The sequence below is a fragment of the Leptopilina heterotoma genome, unplaced genomic scaffold (assembly GCF_015476425.1).
Source record: "Leptopilina heterotoma isolate Lh14 unplaced genomic scaffold, ASM1547642v1 Lhet_270, whole genome shotgun sequence".
Classification (NCBI taxonomy): domain Eukaryota; kingdom Metazoa; phylum Arthropoda; class Insecta; order Hymenoptera; family Figitidae; genus Leptopilina; species Leptopilina heterotoma.
The window spans coordinates 35,311-57,250 of NW_025110979.1; the positions used below are offsets into that span (position 1 = coordinate 35,311).

The 21,940-nt window shown below is 23.9% G+C and overlaps 1 protein-coding gene across 1 annotated transcript in view; it reads left to right on the plus strand.

Moving 5' to 3' along the window:
- LOC122503838 (G-protein coupled receptor dmsr-1-like) overlaps positions 1-21,346 on the plus strand; it is a 37,682-nt gene extending 16,336 nt beyond the window's left edge. Inside the window, exon 2 of the mRNA XM_043614568.1 lies at positions 20,061-21,346. Within this exon, the coding sequence (XP_043470503.1) occupies positions 20,061-20,266 (206 nt within the window). The 3' untranslated portion in view covers positions 20,267-21,346. The remainder of the gene's footprint in view (positions 1-20,060) is intronic.
- The last annotated feature ends 594 nt before the right edge of the window (positions 21,347-21,940 follow it).

Genomic DNA, 21,940 nt, shown 5'->3' on the forward strand with positions numbered 1-21,940 from the left:
AAAAAAACCAAAGTCCTTTACAGTTTTCTCCGGTTTTCTCTGATATGATAAATATTAGTTTTCAGCTTGAAGAAAATTGTTTTTATACAAAAAGTACGATATTATTACGTTTAAGCGATAAAAATTTTATTCCTTTCATCAGTTTTCTCAATGTTATTGGCAGAGTAAACGCGTTAAACACAGATTGGCTTTGTAATTGGAAGACATAAATGTCATCTCTCTCTCTCGAGGAATTACTTCAAGTTTATGATTGTCCGCATTTGATTCGAAATTCAGCACTTTTTTTATATTTATTAGAAAAAAAAGTATCAGTTTATAGAGAAAATTTCACTAAATTATTCCCTTGTACGAATATAAAAATCCATTATCAGGATTGCCACAAACATTTAATTTTGTTTTTCCCTGACCCTAAATAATATTCTGATTCACTCCAAAAATTATTAGATACTCAACAAAAATTTTCTATTACATTTATTTACGAATTTCTTTAACTGGTAAATTATTCGAAAACATCAATAACTTTTTTTTATAAATAAATATTTAATCATTATTATTTTTTCATGGGAATTAAGTTTTTCTAAATTTCAAATTTCAAACCTTTTTGAAATTAAATAACTTATAAGAAAACAATAAAATAATAAAACATGAAAATTATTTTATATTATAAGAAAATTGTTACAGTAACTTCTTGAAAATGCTTTTCATCATTTTAATTCACTTGTTATTTTCTACAATTTTTAAACAAAATTCTTTAAAACAATTATTTTTAATAATTTTTGAAAAAGTTATTTGAGAATTTTCAAATCCATTTGTTTACAATTCAATTATAAGAAATATCGATTATTCGGAAATTCTTCAATTGAAAATTTAATAGAAAATAAAATATTCAAATATTTTCAAAAAGAATTCTATTAAGCTTTTACAAAAAAAAAATTATTTCTACAGTATTGTTTGTTAAAAGTATAAAAAATTCAGATATTCAAAAATTTATTTAACACTTTTACAAAATAATTTATTGAATCATTGAATGTTTCTTGAAATTGAATTCTCAAAAAAAATGTTTCCAGCAAATTCTTAAATACCTAATTGAATTCTTTCGACGAATTTTAATAAAAAATTTTAACAATAATTGCATTTTTCAAGAAATTCGATTAAAATTGTATTAAAAATAAATAAATAGTGAAAATACGACTGAGTGATAGAATCATCTCTACTTGTATTAAAAATAATTGCAATTCTGCAATAAGTTTTATTATTTATGAAAATAATAATAATTGTATTATTGCGAAGAATTTTTTAAAAAAAGTTTCAAACAAATTGATTTTTTTCAAAAAAATGTATGCAAATTTAATTTTTTGTAATTGAATTCCTGTGAAATTTCCAATATTTGAGAAAATAATTGAATATTCGTGTAGAATTTTGTCAAAATTGTTTTTAAATAATTAAATTCTCTTGGGAAATTTTATTAAAATCTTTGAAAATAATTGAATTCTTGTGATGAATATTGTTATTTATGAAAATAATTGACTTTTCTCCGAATAATTTTATTATTTATAATTAATAATAAATTTATAATTAAATCCCTGAAAAGAATTATTAAATTTATGAAAATAATTGAATTACTGCGAAGAATTTAATGCCACATTGTAAAGCATTTGATTTTTTCGAAAAATTTCAAGCAAATTCTATTTTAAATAATTGAATTCCTGTAAATTTTTATTTTTATGAAAATAATAAAAAATTTTTTGTTTATCAAAATTTTTGTTTAATAATTGAATTCCTTTGGGAAAATTTATTAAAATAGAATATTGAAAATCATTGAATTAAGAAAAAAATTTTGAAAATAACTGAATTTTATTACTTTTGAAAATAATTGAATTCTTGTGTTGAATACTATTGTTTATGAAAATAATTGAATTTTACAATGAATTTTATTAAAATTCCTGAAAATAATTGAATTCTTCTGATAAGTTTTGTTATTTATGAATATAATTAAATTTTGCAATGGATTTTATTAAAATTCCTGAATATACTTGAATTTCGGCAAAAAATTTTGCTTATTTATATCGATAATTGAAATATTGACGAGAACTTTTTTAAAAATTTTTTGAAAATAATTGAATTTGTGGAAAGATTGAATTTTTGACATTTATTAACATAGTTGAATTCTTTCAAAGAATTGTGTTAAATTTTAAAAAATTGAAACTAATTTCTCCAAAATTGAAATTAAAATGGTTCTTTACTCAGTGGTCATTTTTGATTACCCACAGTTCCCTATTTAATAACATAAAAAATTATTTTCAAATCTGTTTTAAAACCTTTTCACAATTAATCTTCACTATATTTTTTATAGTAATATCGTAATCGATTTTTTTTGTCAATCAAAAATAAAATAGAGGAAAAGATTTCGTAAATGAATCCTAACAGCAACGGATATTATAATTTTTGGATATCCTGAACAACCGGATATGCTGTTAAGAAAGGTTCATATAAAAAAAGCGAATAAAGAATTTAAGTTTTGAATTTTTCACTCGTGATCACTTTGAAAGCTGTTTATGATGTTTCAAATTGTGGGACAGTGGAAGATTGTAAATTATTATGAATAAAATAAACATATAAAGCTTATGTGACCCCTCGGAGACACTTTTCACGAAACGGAACCAACTGTGACATATGTACTAACACCAATGATTGTTATATTCTCCAAAGACCAGAAAAACTTTCTGAATTTTCACTGTACATGAAAAATAACATTATACTTTACTGCCGAGGAAAATACATCCCACATCGACTTGAGTTATTTCAAGCTGGTCTCATGATACCGACAACTGAATTCACTGCGTAGAGATCGATTTCAAAACTTTCTCTTCCTCCCTGTTTTATATTATAACCCTCATTTTTACCTCTTCCATTTGTCTGTGAAAAATGATGTGACAAACTCATTTCGTAATATTCGTAAAATAAAAATTTCAGTCATACTTCTTAGTAATAAAATATAATTCAGAATATTTACTACAAAAATAGTTGATCACATATACTTATGAAATAGAAAAGGCGAATAATCATCGAAATCATATCAATTTGTCAATAGAATTAGTCCTGGTATATCATTTCACATTTCATATACCAGGGAATGAAGAAGGAATCTTGATTCGATATTGGAAATTTGATACCTCACCCATTTGGGTCAAAATCCAAGTAGTTGTTCATTACAATGCCAATGCAAATTGAAGAATTCTGAAAAATTATCCAACGATCATTAAAGTTACTTAAATTTATCCAAACATTTTTTTAAATAATTGCGACAGAGAAGATTTTTGACTTTCGACAGAGGAGAAAATAAAGAACTTCTTTACAGAGAGTAATTTTTGCAGATAAAGAACTAAATTGAAGATTTTACAATTTAAAAGAAATGGAACCAGACAGATGAATACAGATTTGATAATAGTAAAGTTACAATGGAAGGAAGACAAAGTTTTAAATACTTTAGACATCACATAAATTTAAATCTTCTGACGTTGAAAAAGAATAGTCACTATTACCATTTTCTTAAAATTTGTCGCCATCAGCATTTTCATATTTTAATGTTCTGCACCATCTCTAGCACACATCTTCTTTGAAAAGCGAAAAAATTGCCATTTTTGCCAACTTTTCCAACTTAATACTAAAACTATGTGTTTTCTTCGAAAGCTTCAAAATCTCTAAATCATTCAAAAACACTGAAAACTTTTTCCAATACTTTGGTCAATATTCTTTCGCGATATAATTTTAAATTTATCTCGTGAATTCGATATTTGTTTCAAAATTTATTTCGTACATTAACTTCACATATTGGAACATTAAATACAATTCAGAAAATAGTTTATTTGAAACTCTGAAATTTTGTAATTTTGTATGTATTTATATAAATTATTTATAAATTTTGAATCATTAACAAGAATCAATTTTTATTCGAAAATTGTACTAGAATTTAATTATTTAAATACAACAATAAATAATTTATTGAATAATTGAATTCTTACGAACAATTTCATTAAAATTTTCAAAAATAATAAAGTTCCTGTGAAAAATTCGGAGAAATTCAATTATTTTCAAAAATTTTAATAAAATTCTTGACAAGAAATGAATTATATTAAAAAAAATCAAAATTTTTGGAGAAATACAATTATTTTTAGGGGCTCCACCATTATTGGTAAAAAAAACTACAATTATCAAATGTACGAAAAAAAGACAATTCTTAAAATTTAGGATTTTAATTTTTTATGGGATTTAGCTTAATTATTTTTATGCTCTTAAAAACTTTACTCTTTTTTTTGTACCACCCTTAGGACCGAAAATACTTAAAACTTAACATTTTTCTTTTATTTTAAGACAAATTACTCAATTAATTTTGGGAACTTTAAAAATACTTTTAAAAAAGTCATTAAAAATTTTCATTATCCAAATTTAAAAATTATAATCATCTGAAAATTACCTGAGTTCTAGTAGGAACTGAGCTGTACCTGATTCTGAAGAATACACAATTTTATTTCAATTTTTAAGTAGTAGCACCCTCACCCGAACGCCATCAGACAATCAAAATTTTGGGAAAAATTAATTAAAAATTTATTTTATCCAAATTTAAGAATTCTAATCATCTGAAAATTACCTGACTTTTAGTAGGAACTGAGCTGTACCTAATCCTGAAGAATACACAATTTTATTTTAATTTTTATTATATTATTATTTATTTTATCCGAATTTAAGCCAAATCCCTTAAAAAGAAAAAGAAAAATGTACTACTATTATAAAAATCCCTGACATTTCTCTGATTTCTCTAACTAAAATATTTTTATAAATAAAATATCTCTTTAAATAACATCCTACTTTTATAATTAAAATACGTTTTTTATATGTAAAGTTCTTTTATAAATAAAATATTTTCACAGAACTCGATAAATATTTTCCTTCAGTGTAAAAAGTAGATTCAACAGTTTGTTTAAGTGAAATAAACTTTTTCCCTGAGTATATGAAAAAGATTGTGACAGATATTGTTTTACACTCTTCAAGTCCTTTTTTATGTGTAAATATCAGAGTAGAAATATAACGTGTATCTCGTTTCATGAGATGGTTTAGTTTTTTCCTCTTTTGCAATGTATTTATCTAAGGGAATCGTTGATTTTTCTTTGAAAAATTTGCATCGTCAAATGAACACGCTTTGAATTTAATTAAATTTCATCGTGTATACCCAACAGCATTTATGTTTGTGTGTGTGTGTATGTGTAGTTGCTGTAGATTTAAAATACAAATCCTTATATGTGTACATGTTTATATAGATAGATGAGAGTTCGACAAGTTCGAGTCGATTAAAAGTTTTATAACAAAATGCCGATAGTATCACACCTTAACTTTGCCGGAAAACTTTCAATCTGCTCTTTCATTCCGTTAGCTATTTATTATTCATTTTCTTTGATTAATAATTCCGTCAGAATAAACTCAAATTTAAGGATCAGAATTTTATTTCATCTTCTATATTTATTGGGAATAAAAGAATTTTTGGTAATTTTTTTATTTTTGGATATAAATTGTGATTTAACACTTGAATGTATTTTAAATATTAAAATTTGCTCGCCTTGCTTTAATATTAAATTTTTTATTGTTTATTTTAATATTAAATCTGGTTTTTGACTGTTTATTTGCTTGCTTTGTTAAATATAATTTTTTTGTTTATCTTAATATTAAATTTTTTTTTTTGTTTCAATATTAAATTTGTTTTTTGCTTTAGTATTAAATTTTGTTTTTTTTTTTTTGCTTTAATACTAAATCTTTTTTCTTTTCTGTTTAATACTGAATTTTATTTTAAATTTTGCTATTTACAACTTTTATCAAGAAAAAGAAGGAAAGAATGTTTACCGTACAGAGGGATAAAAGAGTTCAAAATCTTTCAAAATGCATTCAGTAATTGTGCCGTATATGCAAAATTGAAAAATATGCAAATTTTCTGCATATGCATTATTTATGATTCTTAGTTTTGTGTCGAACTTGTATATATAAAAACGATATTTCGATAAAGCCGAATTAAAAAAAATCAATTCTTCCACATCATCAAAATGGAATTTTTAAAACTAAATAACAAAATTTTTTTACAAATTCAAGAATTTAGTGTAACTCTATTTTTTATTGCTCTAGAATTTCAGTAATTATTATTGATGTTAAAAATCAATAGATTGACTTTTTTGGATGTAAAAACTTCAAATAAAAGTTTATGTAGAAAAGAAATTATTAGAAGCTTGAACATTTTATTTTGCAGAATCTTTTCACTAAATAGTATTAATATTTCATTATTTGAAAGAATTTCCCAGGAATTATTCGATATCTTTTCTTACGTATAAGTGATTTTCAATTCTATTTATACCGAATAACTTCGACGGAATCTGAACCTAAGATATTTCAAAAATTATAAATTCAAATTCTTTCGTTATAAGGAATTTTTTAAATTTTACAACAAATATTTTTTAACCCAAAAAGTAAAATTTTAGGTCATGAATCCAAATTTTATAGAATGTTTTGAAGAAATAATTTTCTAATATTACTTATAAGTAAAAAAAAACGCACTCATAAAAAATGTTTTTTAATCAAATACTTTTTTTTGTTGTATAAAACTTATTTTTAAGTTATAAATAAATATATTAATACTTTTTTAAATTTATTTTTTTAAAGAATTTTAGATTGAAACTCCATAATAACTGAATTATTTTCAGAATATTATAAATTAAAATTCTTTGTAAATTGAATTATTTTCGTTTCATTATCATATAATATTTTAAAACAATCAATTATTTTGAGAATTTTGAATTAAAATTCTTAGAAAATTTAATTATTCACAAAATTTAAATACAATTTATTTGATTGATTCAATAAAAATTTGGTTGTTTCAAACAAAATTTAGTCGTTTCATTTATTTAAAGAATTTTAAATTAAATTTTATATTTTATATAATTATATTATATTTTAATATAATTTATTTGGTTGGTTCAACAAAAATTTGGTAATTTCTATCAAAATTTGGATTTTTTAACCAAAATTTGATCGTTTTATACATAGTTTGGATTTTTCAACCAAAATTTGGTCGTTTTAATTATTTTGAGAATTTCTAATTAAAATTCTTAGAAAATGCAATTATTAACAAAATATTAATACAATTAATTTGATTGATTCAATAAAAATTTGGTTGTTTCAAACAAAATTTGGATTGTTTAACCCAAATTTGGTCTATTTAATTATTTTGAGAATTTTGAATTAAAATTCTTAGAAAATTCAATTATTCACAAAATTTTAATATAATTTTTTTGGTTGATTCAATAAAAATTTGGTCGTTTTGTACAAAATTTGGATTTACCAACCAAAATTTTGTCGTTTCAAACAAAAAATTATATTTTTCAACCAAAATTTGATCATTTCAAACAAATTTTTTTCTGAATGTATATATATTTAAAAATGTATTAATACTAATTATACCGAAAGAGCTTGTCACGTGTATTTTTGAAAATAAATAAAATATTCAATCCTTCCTAACAAAAAAAAATTATTTTAAGAAAAAATTGTGCGTTAACTATAATTTATACTAAAACCCATTAATAAATTTTTTATTCATTAACCGAAATAGAAAATTTTCGAAACGACGATAACAAATTTCCAAGGTAATTATTTAATTATACCGATAACAAATCTTATTTTCAACTTGATTACATAATTATTCATCAGATTAATAAATGTAACGATAATATATTAGTTGCGTTTAAGTGAGAGAATTTTTCCTTTAATTTCCCTCCCTTTCTTTTCGTCATTTACTTTTTCTTTTCGTTGGAATTTTCTTTAAAAATTCTTAACACTTCTATTTTCTATTGTCCATGGGAGCAATTATCATTCGTTTTTCCAATAATAATTAGTACACTGGTTACAACGTTAATTGCGTTCTGAGTTTGCCACGTAGAAATTATTGTTTTTTTACATTGTGCGCACTCAAAAATGAAATAAAAATGTAAATTATGCGAAAACTTATTAGATTTCTCGTGCGCAACGTAAAAAAACAATTTTTAAAAAGTATCAGATAATAAAAAAGCTCGGTGAAGCTAGCGAACCGCCAGCCGTCAGCCATCAGAAGAATCCATAGGCGTCGCAACGCACAGCATTTACGCGTATCTGATAGCAAACGGGTAGAGCTGCTGGCTATTTACATTTATTTTAAAAACTTTTTATGATGTGGTATTTAAAGGAGAATAATCCAGCAACAATTTAGTACAAAAGAAAAATTGTTTGGTAAATAATTAAAGAACTAATAAATTTTTTTTGAAAAAAATCACAATTTTTGCGTTTCTGGTGGCGGGCGGGTGGAGCTGCTGGCAATTTAATTTCATTTTAAAAAATTGTTATCATATGGTTTTGAAAGGGAAACAAATTAGCAACAATTTCGTACAAAAAAAAATTTTTTTGAACAAAAATTAAAAACGTTATGATTTTTTTTTGAAAAAAATCACAATTTTTGCTTTTCTGATGGCGGGCGGGTGGAGCTGCTGGCAATTTAATTTCATTTTAAAAATTTGTCATCATATGGTATTAAAAGGGGAACAATTTATCAACAATTTAGTACAAAAGAAAATTTTTTTAAACAAAAAGTAAAGAAGTTATTATTTTTTTTGAAAAAAATAACAATTTTTGCTTTTCTGATGGCGGGCGGGTGGAGCTGCTGGCAATTTAATTTCATTTTAAAAATTTGTCATCATATAGTTTTGAAAGGGAAACAATTTAGCAACAATTTAGTACAAAAGAAAATTCCTTTGAACAAAAATTAAAAAAGTTATGATTTTTTTTTGAAAAAAATCACAATTTTTGCTTTTCTGATGGCGGGCGGGTGGAGCTGCTGGCAATTTAATTTCATTTTAAAAATTTGTCATCATATGGTTTTGAAAGGAGAACAATTTAGCAACAATTAAGTAGAAAAGAAAATTTTTTTGAACAAAAATTAAAGAACTTATATATTTTTTTTGAAAAAAATCACAGATTTTGCTTTTCTGATGGCGGGTGGGTGGTGCTGCTGGCAATTTAATTTCATTTTAAAAATTTGTCATCATATGGTTTTGAAAGGGGAACAAATTAGCAACAATTTAGTACAAAAGAAAATTCTTTTGAACAAAAATTAAAAAAGTTATGATTTTTTTTTGAAAAAAATCACAATTTTTGCTTTTCTGATGGCGGGCGGGTGGAGCTGCGGGCAATTTAATTTCATTTTAAAAATTTGTCATCATATGGTTTTGAAAGGGGAACAAATTAGCAACAATTTCGTACAAAAAAAAATTTTTTTGAACAAATATTAAAAAAGTTATGATTTTTTTTGAAAAAAATAACAATTTTTGCTTTTCTGATGGCGGGCGGGTGGAGCTGCTATCAATTTAATTTAATTTTAAAAATTTGTCATCATATGGTATTAAAAGGGGAACAATTTATCAACAATTTAGTACAAAAGAAAATTTTTTTGAACAAAAATTAAAGAAGTTATGATTTTTTTTTGAAAAAAATCACAATTTTTGCTTTTCTGATGGCGGGCGGGTGGAGCTGCTGGCAATTTAATTTCATTTTAAAAATTTGTCATCATATGGTATTAAAAGGGGAACAATTTATCAACAATTTAGTACAAAAGAAAATTTTTTTGAACAAAAATTAAAAAGTTATGATTTTTTTTGAAAAAAATAACAATTTTTGCTTTTCTGATGGCGGGCGGGTGGTGCTGCTATCAATTTAATTTCATTTTAAAAATTTGTCATCATATGGTATTAAAAGGGGAACAATTTATCAACAATTTAGTACAAAAGAAAATTTTTTTGAACAAAAATTAAAGAAGTTATGATTTTTTTTGAAAAAAATAACAATTTTTGCTTTTCTGATGGCGGGCGGGTGGTGCTGCTATCAATTTAATTTCATTTTAAAAATTTGTCATCATATGGTATTAAAAGGGGAACAATTTATCAACAATTTAGTACAAAAGAAAATTTTTTTGAACAAAAATTAAAGAAGTTATGATTTTTTTTTGAAAAAAATCACAATTTTTGCTTTTCTGATGGCGGGCGGGTGGAGCTGCTGGCAATTTAATTTCATTTTAAAAATTTGTCATCATATGGTATTAAAAGGGGAACAATTTATCAACAATTTAGTACAAAAGAAAATTTTTTTGAACAAAAATTAAAAACGTTATGATTTTTTTTGAAAAAAATAACAATTTTTGCTTTTCTGATGGCGGGCGGGTGGAGCTGCTGGCAATTTAATTTCATTTTAAAAATTTGTCATTATATGGTTTTGAAAGAGGAACAATTTAGCAACAATTAAGTACAAAAGAAAATTTTTTTGAACAAAAATTAAAGAAGTTATGATTTTTTTTGAAAAAAATCACAATTTTTGCTTTTCTGATGGCGGGCGGGTGGAGCTGCTGGCAATTTAATTTCATTTTAAAAATTTGTCATAATATGGTTTTGAAAGGAGAACAATTTAGCAACAATTAAGTAGAAAAGAAAATTTTTTTGAACAAAAATTAAAGAACTTATATATTTTTTTTGAAAAAAATCACAGTTTTTGCTTTTCTGATGGCGGGCGGGTGGAGCTGCTGGCAATTTAGTTTCATTTTAAAAATTTGTCATTATATGGTATTAAAAGGGGAACAATTTATCAACAATTTAGAACAAAAGAAAATTCTTTTGAACAAAAATTAAAGAACTTATGATTTTTTTTGAAAAAAATAACAATTTTTGCTTTTCTGATGGCGGGCGGGTGGTGCTGCTATCAATTTAATTTCATTTTAAAAATTTGTCATCATATGGTATTAAAAGGGGAACAATTTATCAACAATTTAGTACAAAAGAAAATTTTTTTGAACAAAAATTAAAGAAGTTATGATTTTTTTTTGAAAAAAAATCACAATTTTTGCTTTTCTGATGGCGGGCGGGTGGAGCTGCTGGCAATTTAATTTCATTTTAAAAATTTGTCATCATATGGTATTAAAAGGGGAACAATTTATCAACAATTTAGTACAAAAGAAAATTTTTTTGAACAAAAATTAAAAAAGTTATGATTTTTTTTGAAAAAAATAACAATTTTTGCTTTTCTGATGGCGGGCGGGTGGATCTGCTGGCAATTTAATTTCATTTTAAAAATTTGTCATCATATGGTTTTGAAAGGGGAACAATTTAGCAACAATTAAGTACAAAAGAAAATTTTTTTGAACAAAAATTAAAAAAGTTATGATTTTTCTTTGAAAAAAATCACAATTTTTGCTTTTCTGATGGCGGGCGGGTGGAGCTGCTGGCAATTTTATTTCATTTTAAAAATTTGTCATCATATGGTTTTGAAAGAGGAACAATTTAGCAACAATTAAGTACAAAAGAAAATTTTTTTGAACAAATATTAAAGAACTTATATATTTTTTTTGAAAAAAATCACAGTTTTTGCTTTTCTGATGGCGGGCGGGTGGAGCTGCTGGCAATTTAATTTCATTTTAAAAATTTGTCATCATATGGTTTTGAAAGGGGAACAATTTAGCAACAATTTAGAACAAAAGAAAATTCTTTTGAACAAAAATTAAAGAACTTATGATTTTTTTTGAAAAAAATAACAATTTTTGCTTTTCTGATGGCGGGCGGGTGGTGCTGCTATCAATTTAATTTCATTTTAAAAATTTGTCATCATATGGTATTAAAAGGGGAACAATTTATCAACAATTTAGTACAAAAGAAAATTTTTTTGAACAAAAATTAAAGAAGTTATGATTTTTTTTTGAAAAAAATCACAATTTTTGCTTTTCTGATGGCGGGCGGGTGGAGCTGCTGGCAATTTAATTTCATTTTAAAAATTTGTCATCATATGGTATTAAAAGGGGAACAATTTATCAACAATTTAGTACAAAAGAAAATTTTTTTGAACAAAAATTAAAAAAGTTATGATTTTTTTTGAAAAAAATAACAATTTTTGCTTTTCTGATGGCGGGCGGGTGGATCTGCTGGCAATTTAATTTCATTTTAAAAATTTGTCATCATATGGTTTTGAAAGGGGAACAATTTAGCAACAATTAAGTACAAAAGAAAATTTTTTTGAACAAAAATTAAAAAAGTTATGATTTTTCTTTGAAAAAAATCACAATTTTTGCTTTTCTGATGGCGGGCGGGTGGAGCTGCTGGCAATTTAATTTCATTTTAAAAATTTGTCATCATATGGTTTTGAAAGAGGAACAATTTAGCAACAATTAAGTACAAAAGAAAATTTTTTTGAACAAATATTAATGAACTTATATATTTTTTTTGAAAAAAATCACAGTTTTTGCTTTTCTGATGGCGGGCGGGTGGAGCTGCTGGCAATTTAATTTTATTTTAAAAATTTGTCATCATATGGTTTTGAAAGAAAAACAAATTAGCAACAATTTCGTACAAAAAAAAATTTTTTTGAACAAAAATTAAAAACGTTATGATTTTTTTTGAAAAAAATAACAATTTTTGCTTTTCTGATGGCGGGCGGGTGGAGCTGCTGGCAATTTAATTTCATTTTAAAAATTTGTCATTATATGGTTTTGAAAGAGGAACAATTTAGCAACAATTAAGTACAAAAGAAAATTTTTTTGAACAAAAATTAAAGAAGTTATGATTTTTTTTGAAAAAAATCACAATTTTTGCTTTTCTGATGGCGGGCGGGTGGAGCTGCTGGCAATTTAATTTCATTTTAAAAATTTGTCATAATATGGTTTTGAAAGGAGAACAATTTAGCAACAATTAAGTAGAAAAGAAAATTTTTTTGAACAAAAATTAAAGAACTTATATATTTTTTTTGAAAAAAATCACAGTTTTTGCTTTTCTGATGGCGGGCGGGTGGAGCTGCTGGCAATTTAGTTTCATTTTAAAAATTTGTCATTATATGGTTTTGAAAGGGGAACAATTTAGCAACAATTTAGAACAAAAGAAAATTCTTTTGAACAAAAATTAAAGAACTTATGAATTTTTTTTTGAATGAAATCACAATTTTTGCGTTTCTGATAGCGGGAGGGTGGAGCAGCTGGCTATTTAATTTTTTATAAAAATATTTTTTATACATGTTTTTTAATAGGAATAACCAACAAGAATTTAAGAACTAAAAAAATTTTTTTAATAACTATAATGGGCCTGATAGAAATCGGATGGAGCTGCTTGCTTTTTAATATAAAATTAGAAAATTTGAAACACATCTTTTTAAAAAAGTAATAGCCCAGCAACAATCGTAAGACCAAAAAATTTTTTTTTAATAATTATAATGAGATTTATGAATTTTTTTAGAAAAATCTCAATTTGCACTTTTAAAAAATTCTTACACGTATGTGAAAACAAAATAAAGAATTACAAACAAAAAAACCAATCAGAACTTTTTTAATTTTTGTTCAAAAAAATTTTCTTTTGTACTAAATTGTTGATAAATTGTTCCCCTTTCAAAACCATATGATGACAAATTTTTAAAATGAAATTAAATTGCCAGCAGCTCCACCCGCCCGCCATCAGAAAAGCAAAAATTGTTATTTTTTTCAAAAAAAAATCATAACTTCTTTAATTTTTGTTCAAAAAAATTTTCTTTTGTACTTAATTGTTGCTAAATTGTTCCCCTTTCAAAACCATATGATGACAAATTTTTAAAATGAAATTAAATTGCCAGCAGCTCCACCCGCCCGCCATCAGAAAAGCAAAAATTGTGATTTTTTTCAAAAAAAATTTATTAGTTATTTAATTATTTACCAAACAATTTTTCTTTTGTACTAAATTGTTGCTGGATTATTCTCCTTTAAATACCACATTATAAAAAGTTTTTAAAATAAATCTAAATAGCCAGCAGCTCCACCCGTTTGCTATCAGATACGCGTAAATGCTGTGCGTGGCGACGCCTATGGATTCTTCTGATGGCTGACGGCTGGCGGTTCGCTAGCTTCACCGAGCTTAATAAAAATTCGAAATTAAAAACAATTTTCGATTTAAAAAAAAAAAGAAAAAAATAGTAATTCTAGAAAAATTAGGAACTAAATTCTTCAACGGAGTTTAGATTAAAATTTTAATTTGTAATTTTTTATTCAAAGGCGGTGCGAATGTGATTGTGTTTCGTGTAGAAATTTCCCTAGATGTAAATATTCTTATACATGAAAATTGGTACATAAAATAATTTATTAGTGAAAATAAATTCTATTCGTGGAAAAATGTTGGTTTTGTCCGCTCTTGTTTGTATGAATTCAGTTGTTGCTATTATTATCTATTAATTTAAAAAAATTCTATTCATAAAAAATGTTAGTTGCTCGGCCCGGGTTTGTAATGACTTTTTTTTGTTAAATTGTACATTGTTCCATAGAAAACGTTATATGTGGCAATAGATATGGAGAAAGTAATTTAAAAATCGCGTGTTCATGTTGAATCGTGCAAATTTGTACACGTATACGAAAATGTGAAGAAGATTGGTAACAATAGGAAACAATCAAAGCATTCAAGTGAAAAACGATATTTCCTTAACAAATGCTTATCATTTTTCTTTCCGTTTGATTTCGTTTTTTTTATTCGAATTTTTTCACAAATATTTTAACCCAACTCTAATTTTATGTCAAATTAAATTTATGTCAAGTTAATTTCATGATAATGATATTTTTCAAGTGACTTTATGTCAAATAACTATTTTGCCAAATAAGATTTCCGGAATATTCATTAGTCCCGAATTTAGCGTCGTGACTTAGCGTGAAAAACTATTTTTTAATAATAAAAATATCACTAATTTCTGCCTGCATTCTGAAACTTTTTTGATTTCATTGTTGAATCTTGAGAAAAAAGTGTTTAATTTCTCTGATATTTTGGAAAAAAAAAATTTTTTTTGTGACTCTTAGCGTCGACGGTAATTTCAGAGACCTACTGACCTACTCACAACATAAATAAACAGAAAATAATAAACCAAAATAATTTTCTAACTACAGTATTGTAATTTCAGGAAAAATGTTTCATATAAAATTGAACAGAAACAGAGTAAATCAATTTTTTTTTATTATATCCATATCTTGCATAGCTGTCTGATTTTGGCACGATTCCCATTATGTGTATACAATACATATAAATGTATGCATTCAATATGTATCGAAGGGGAAATATTGAATAACGAAATTCCTTTTATTTGGATAATAGTAAAAACTATAAATGAAATTGAAAAAAGTTTGTCGCACGCAATGTAAAAATTAGTGCGGCATATGTCATATAAAAATCGAAATTGAATTATATAATATCACTGACACTTCTTCAACTCTTTTTTACTTGACCAATTATTTTTCAAAGTACATATATAAAAACATCTAATTCTTTGAATGAATTGACGTGTAACTTATAATCAGGAACTAAAAATTCACCCGAGGTCACGCGATATCCATTGGATTTTACCTTCAAGTAGGGTAGTATGAATGGCTCCAATGGGAAAATTACATCGGGTGTGGTCGACTTTTTATTTTCTAAAATTCCACTTTTATGAACAATTTCTTAAAACTTCTTGCTGAATTCTAATAACCTTTAAATCTTTCCCTTCACCCTCTTTTTTTTCTCTCTTTCTCTTCGAATTGAAGTAAGCAATATTTATTTCAAACAAACAAATTTTTTTCTAATAACCTCACTAACAAATTATTCTGTTTTTACTTATGCAAACCTCGCATTGACTTTAAGGCACAAAAAAAGTTGCTTTACTCGACTGAAAATATAAATAAAAAAGTCAAAAAAGTCGTTTATTTAATTCAATACTGTCACAAAAATTTTGTATTTCTTTGACCTATCACTGATTTCCAAATTCAATTATTTAAAAACTTGAATAATTTTGTTAAATAAATACTTAAAATACTTATTTATTTTATTTTTCCACGAGAAATAAAATTATTAAAATTTTAATTTAAAACCTTCTGATATTTAATAATTTCTAAAAATTACAACCATGACACTTTCAAAATTCAATTATTTTCTAGCACTGGAGTAAATATTTATTTGATAATTCACAAGTAATCGGTTATTTAAATATTAAATGAGATAAATATTTTTTTCAATGCATAATTTTTAACTAAACTTCATCTCTAAATCAATTATTTTTATAATAATTCTTCAAAAGTTCTTTGAGAATTTAATTATTTAAATACAAAATTTTGCATAACAATTGTAACTAATTATCTATGATTTTTTAAATTATTAAATTATTTTAAATTATTATTACTAAAATATAAAATTTTTATATTATAATATTTTCAAAAAATTATAATAAAGAAATTCTTTAAATTAATTAAATGAATTAAATCAATTTTTGAAAGATAATAATTTTTTTATTATATATACAATTCAAAGAAATTTTAAACAATTGAAATTTTAGTAAAATCTATTTTAAAAAAACTGAAAATTGATAAAATAATTAAAAATTATTGAATTTTTGAAAAATATAAAAAAAAATAATCAAATTTTTGAAGAATTTTAAAAATAATTACCTATTAACATGATTTCTCCGAAATTTTAAGAAGTTTCAAAAAGTAAATTTTTAAAAATTTTAATTTACTTTGGTCAAAGATATTTGAAACTTAAAAAAACACACTGAAAAAAATTATTTGATTCAAATAACCGATTGCTTGACTATTATCAATTGAATATTTACTGGAGTTGAATAATTTTTATTTGAGTAGGAATTAAATGGTATTTTTTTCAAACACTGAAATTATTTATATAAATACAATTTCCTTGATTTAAATAATAATTATTTGATTCAAGTAAATATTTTTTGATAATAGACAAGTAAACGGTTATTTGAATCAAATACTTTTTTTTCAGTGTATGATAAAACAATTATAAAAATTGGTTATTTGTATTGAATTTTTTTTTTGTATGTTTTGAAAATAATTGAATTTCTTAAAAGGATTATTGTATAATTTAAAAAAACTAATAAATTAAATTTTTGAAGAATATTAATGTTATTTTTTGGTATGTATTTGAATTTTCGGAAATTCATATGTAAAATTAAAAATAGTGAAAATAATGAAATTTTAAAAAATTAGAATGAAAAAGTTCCAAGAATTAATTTTTGCAAAAATATTTTAATATAATTTTTAGATGTTAATTTTAATTTACTTCGTTCAAACATAATTAAATCTTTAAAAATTATGATAAAAAAATTCTAAGAATTAATTTTTTTTAAAAATATTCTAATGTAATTTTTTAAAAATAATTGAATTTCTTCAAAGAATTTTTGTATCATATAAAAAAATCTAATTAATTTTTTAGAGAATTTTAGTAAAAAAATTTTAAATGATTGTTTCCCCCAAAATGTTAAAAATAATTATAAAAAATGTTAATGTAATTATTTTTTGTATGTATTTGAATTTTTGGAAATATGGAATTGAAAATATTGAAAGTAATTAAATTTTTAAAAATAAAAATGGAAAAATTCTAAGAATTTCTATTTTCTAAAATATTTTATTATAACTTTTAAAAGCAAATTTTCATTTAATTTTCATTTTTAAATTTACACTTGAAGATTTATTATTAAAATTTTTGGGAATTCAATTATTTAAAAAATTTGCAATTAAGATTTTTCAAAAGTTGAGTTTCAAAAATTGTAATGAAATAATTAAAAAAATCAATTATTTTTAATTAAATTTTACAAAATTTAAATTATTTAAAATCGTTTTAATTGTATATTTCGATAATTTAATTAGAAAAATTAATTATTATTATTTTCAAAAATAATTCTTGAAAGATTTGTCAATAATTATTTTTAACACGTTTCACGCTGTATATAAAAATTGAAATAAGTTGAATTTTATACTAAAAATATAATTTTCTTGCAATATTTGTAAGAAAAGTAAAAAAAGTCGTAATTTTTTGAAACAATTCGAAAAAAAGTTGCATTTTTGGAAAATAGTCGAAAAAAGTAACAATATCCGAGGCTTGCACATGTCCTGAGTATATATTTACTGAAATTTAATACCAAAAAGAAGGGGGGGGGGGTGGATTTATTTGATGTTTTGTTTAGGGAGAAAACTAATCCACTCAGGTGATTTGTTGCTCCATAGTATAAATTAAGTCCTCTGAGGTTTAGATGAAAGTTACACCTATATTTATTTTTCGTGGACTCACTTAATTTCCGTCAGTGCTATATGACTCCTAATTGAAATGAATATAGAAACTTTGGACTTATTCCAAGGCAGTAAGAACTTGAACATTATATATATAAAAGCAAACTTTAGTTAATAATATTTTATCGATAGTAAAGTAAATACTTTATTAGTTCATCACACAAAATTTCAAATATATTTTACTGCGTTTTAATCATATTGATTGATTGTCCCATTTGTTTCCATTAAGAATCAAGAGAGGCGCACGTCTAAAATTAGTAATTATTTTTAATCAAAATTTCTCGAGAAAAATGTATTTTTTGATTATTGATATAATACAAATATATCTGAACGAAAAAGGGAAATAAAAGATTAAAAAAAAATTAATTAGAAAGTGGATCACAAGTGGAAAAATGAATCGTTCAAGTGAAATATTTGTATTCTCTATGGGAAATTTTCTTAATTAAAATTTTTGCAATAAAGTGAAACAAAGACAATGTAACCCTTTTAATTGGCAATGTTGAAATGAAGAGATGAAAACTTGATGTTCATTATTGAAAATTTCATGAAAAGAGTGCCAAGTATCAATAAAGAATATATCAATCTTTTTTTATTCCACATTCAATGCGATAATAATTTAGATCTCTAGGATGATTAATGTTAAAATTTTTTTCAATTACGACTCGAGTATAGAAAATTATCAGCAAAGTTATTTAAATGCAGTATATATAGATGATTTATGTGCAATCTTCATAAGTCATAAATATTAAAAAATTTATTTCATTTTTATTAATGTTAAATTATGCAAACTTTAGGAAAAAAATTGTTCCATTTATCAATGAATTATTGGATTTTAATTAATTTCATTTCAAGTCTTTCCTTTAATTAGAATTCAAATTTTATATATACTGATATATGGATTTTAGAATTATGTGATTTTAATTAAAAGATGAATCGCTTTTAATATAAATTTTTATTCAATTTTGTTAATTTTTCTATTGGTCAAAAGGAGAGATTCTTTACTCGATTTTCATATTTTTTTATAAAATAAAATTTTCATTCATTTTATTATCGTACAAAAATTATTTAAAAATATAATTTTGAAAAATTTGTCTACAGTTATTTTTCATACTATAAAAAGCGAAATAAATTGTATTTTATACTAAAAATGTGGTATTTTGTTGCAACATTTGGAAAAAAAGTCGAAAATAGTGGCATTTTTTGAAAAAGAAATTAAATTATTCTCACAATAACATTTTTTAAATGGAACATTTTTTTTATAAAATGATTTAATTTCTCCACTTGAGAACGCCATGGTCGCCACTAGGTGGCATGAAAGCTGATTTTATCAACTGAATTGCCATCTAGCGGTGACCTTGGCGTTCGCAGGTGGAGAATATCAGCTCCATATTGAATCTCAAGCTGTTCGTAATTTAATCATTATTTACGAGCACAAAATCTGGAGAGTTAATTATTAATATAAATGGATTTAAATTTGGAATTCATTTAAATTTCCTATTTTTAACCAAAGAAGCAAATAATTTTAGGTTCTGTTTGTGTTATTTTTACCTTATTTAAAAGTTTATGTGTTTAATTAAAAACCAAAATCAGTTTTTATTAATTATTTTTGGTGGAATGAAGATTTAAACATCAGTAATTTATATTAGGAGTTTCAACTCTTAACATAAATTACTGATGTTTAGTAATTTTCGATTCGAAAATTACAAACGTAACCTAAAATTTTTGCTTCTTAGGTACCTTTCTTCAGAGTGTCACAAATAAGTTATTATTACTATTATTATTTCTATTACTATTATTAGTATTACTATCATTATTATCATCATCATCATTATTACAATAATTATTATTATTAATAAATATTGGAAAATGAAACATAAAATTAATGATATCCTCTTATGTTCAACAGGTGAAGTAATGGACATACTGGCCCTGATAAATTCAGCCATCAATTTCATTCTTTATTGTGCGATGAGTCGACAATTTCGAATGACCTTCAAACAACTATTCTGCAAAAGAAAACTTTTCGGAAGATGGCTTCCGGTTCCATTGCACGGTGAAAATAATGGAAATACGGGGACCAATCATACAGTGACACAAGTTACTCAAGTCTAGCAAAGGAGAGTTCGACAACCAATATGCTATCCCCTTTAAGGAAATTTCTTTTTTTTCGAGGACCCTAAACACGATCCAATTTTTTTACTCAACAACCCTTCTCTCTCTCTCTCTCACTCACTCTCTCTCTCTCTCTCTCACTCTCGCGACATATTTATTAACCTTTTGAGAAAAGTCGATATAATCCCTCCAATTAACGCGTCGTGTGAAATATAATATAAGAATATATGTATATTTTTTTAAAGTGCCCCTCTTTTCATTTCTCATTTCACTATTACTTAAAAATTAATGAACGACATTTATTAATTTCAGACAAAAAAAAGAAATTCTAATTAAAATTCGTGTTCTTAATTACATAAAGAAAAAATTTTCCTGTTTTTACAAACGAAAAACTGTTTGACTTATCTAAAAAGGTACAACAATAATTTTAACCTTTGAAATTTTTTTTTTTCGAGAACTCTGACTGAATTAATAAATATATTTGATAATTTATTATAAATTATAATAAAATAACACAGACAATATTAAAACTCAAGTATACAATTATTCAATAATAAATCTACATATTTGGTTGGTGAGTTGACGAATTCGATCGCAAAACAAAGACACGTACCAATTTTTATTAAAAAAAAAAATTCTATTCGAAAATAATATTTATATGCGAATAAAAATTCTACCAAAGAGAATAAAAACTAATTTTCAACTCTTTGTAATCCATAATTCAAAGTAGAAAAATAAATTAAATGTAAAATCAACTTTGTTTGTAATAAATTAAAAGAGAAATTTAATAAAAGCAGATATTTCCTAACACAAAAAAAAAACAATTATAAATAATTGGATTCTTTTTTTGGGGAGGGGGGAAATTAATAATTCCCTGCAAAAGAAAATTTATATAATAAATTTTTCGCTCAATTCTCATTTTAGAAAAAAAAATTAAAACAGAAAGATATAAAAATATTGGTACGTATTTGTAATTAAAAAAAAGGATTGATAGCAAATGGTTGTCGGACTTTAAAGAGTGAAAAAATATTTTATTATAGAGTGCTTCTTAAAATAATCTATATTATATAAAATATGCCAAAGAATACTCTCTTTTAAAAAATTAATTATTCAATATTGATTTTTAAATTGTAAAATTAAAGCATTTTCTATTCTTGAAAATTAATTAATTCTGAAAAAATGTGAACAAACAGTTGTCAAAAAAATAGCATTTTCTATTCTTGAAAATTAATTATAATTCCACGAGAAAATTGAACAAACTTGTAAAAAAGAGAAATAGTATGGAAATTTTGAGATTCACTCGTAATTTTTCAGAAAATTCAATCATATGAAACTTTTAAGTTAAAATCGCATTCTTTTCATTTAATAATGCAGAGCAGACCAAAAATTTAACAATTTATATACATCGAAAGAGAAGAGTTTTTTTCGTCGAGAGACGAAAATATTTATCTACGTTACTATATATGTATATGTATACACACTGTTAAAAAAATATTTCATTTTAAAAATTTTCCTACTTGCAAATTTTATCACAGTTGCGAATTTTAAATAATTTACATAAATATTATTCATTATAATGCTATATTTTATTAATATTATTATTAATAATTATTAATAATACTATTAGTAATTAATAATAATAAAAAGAATGTAATATTAATATTATTATAATAT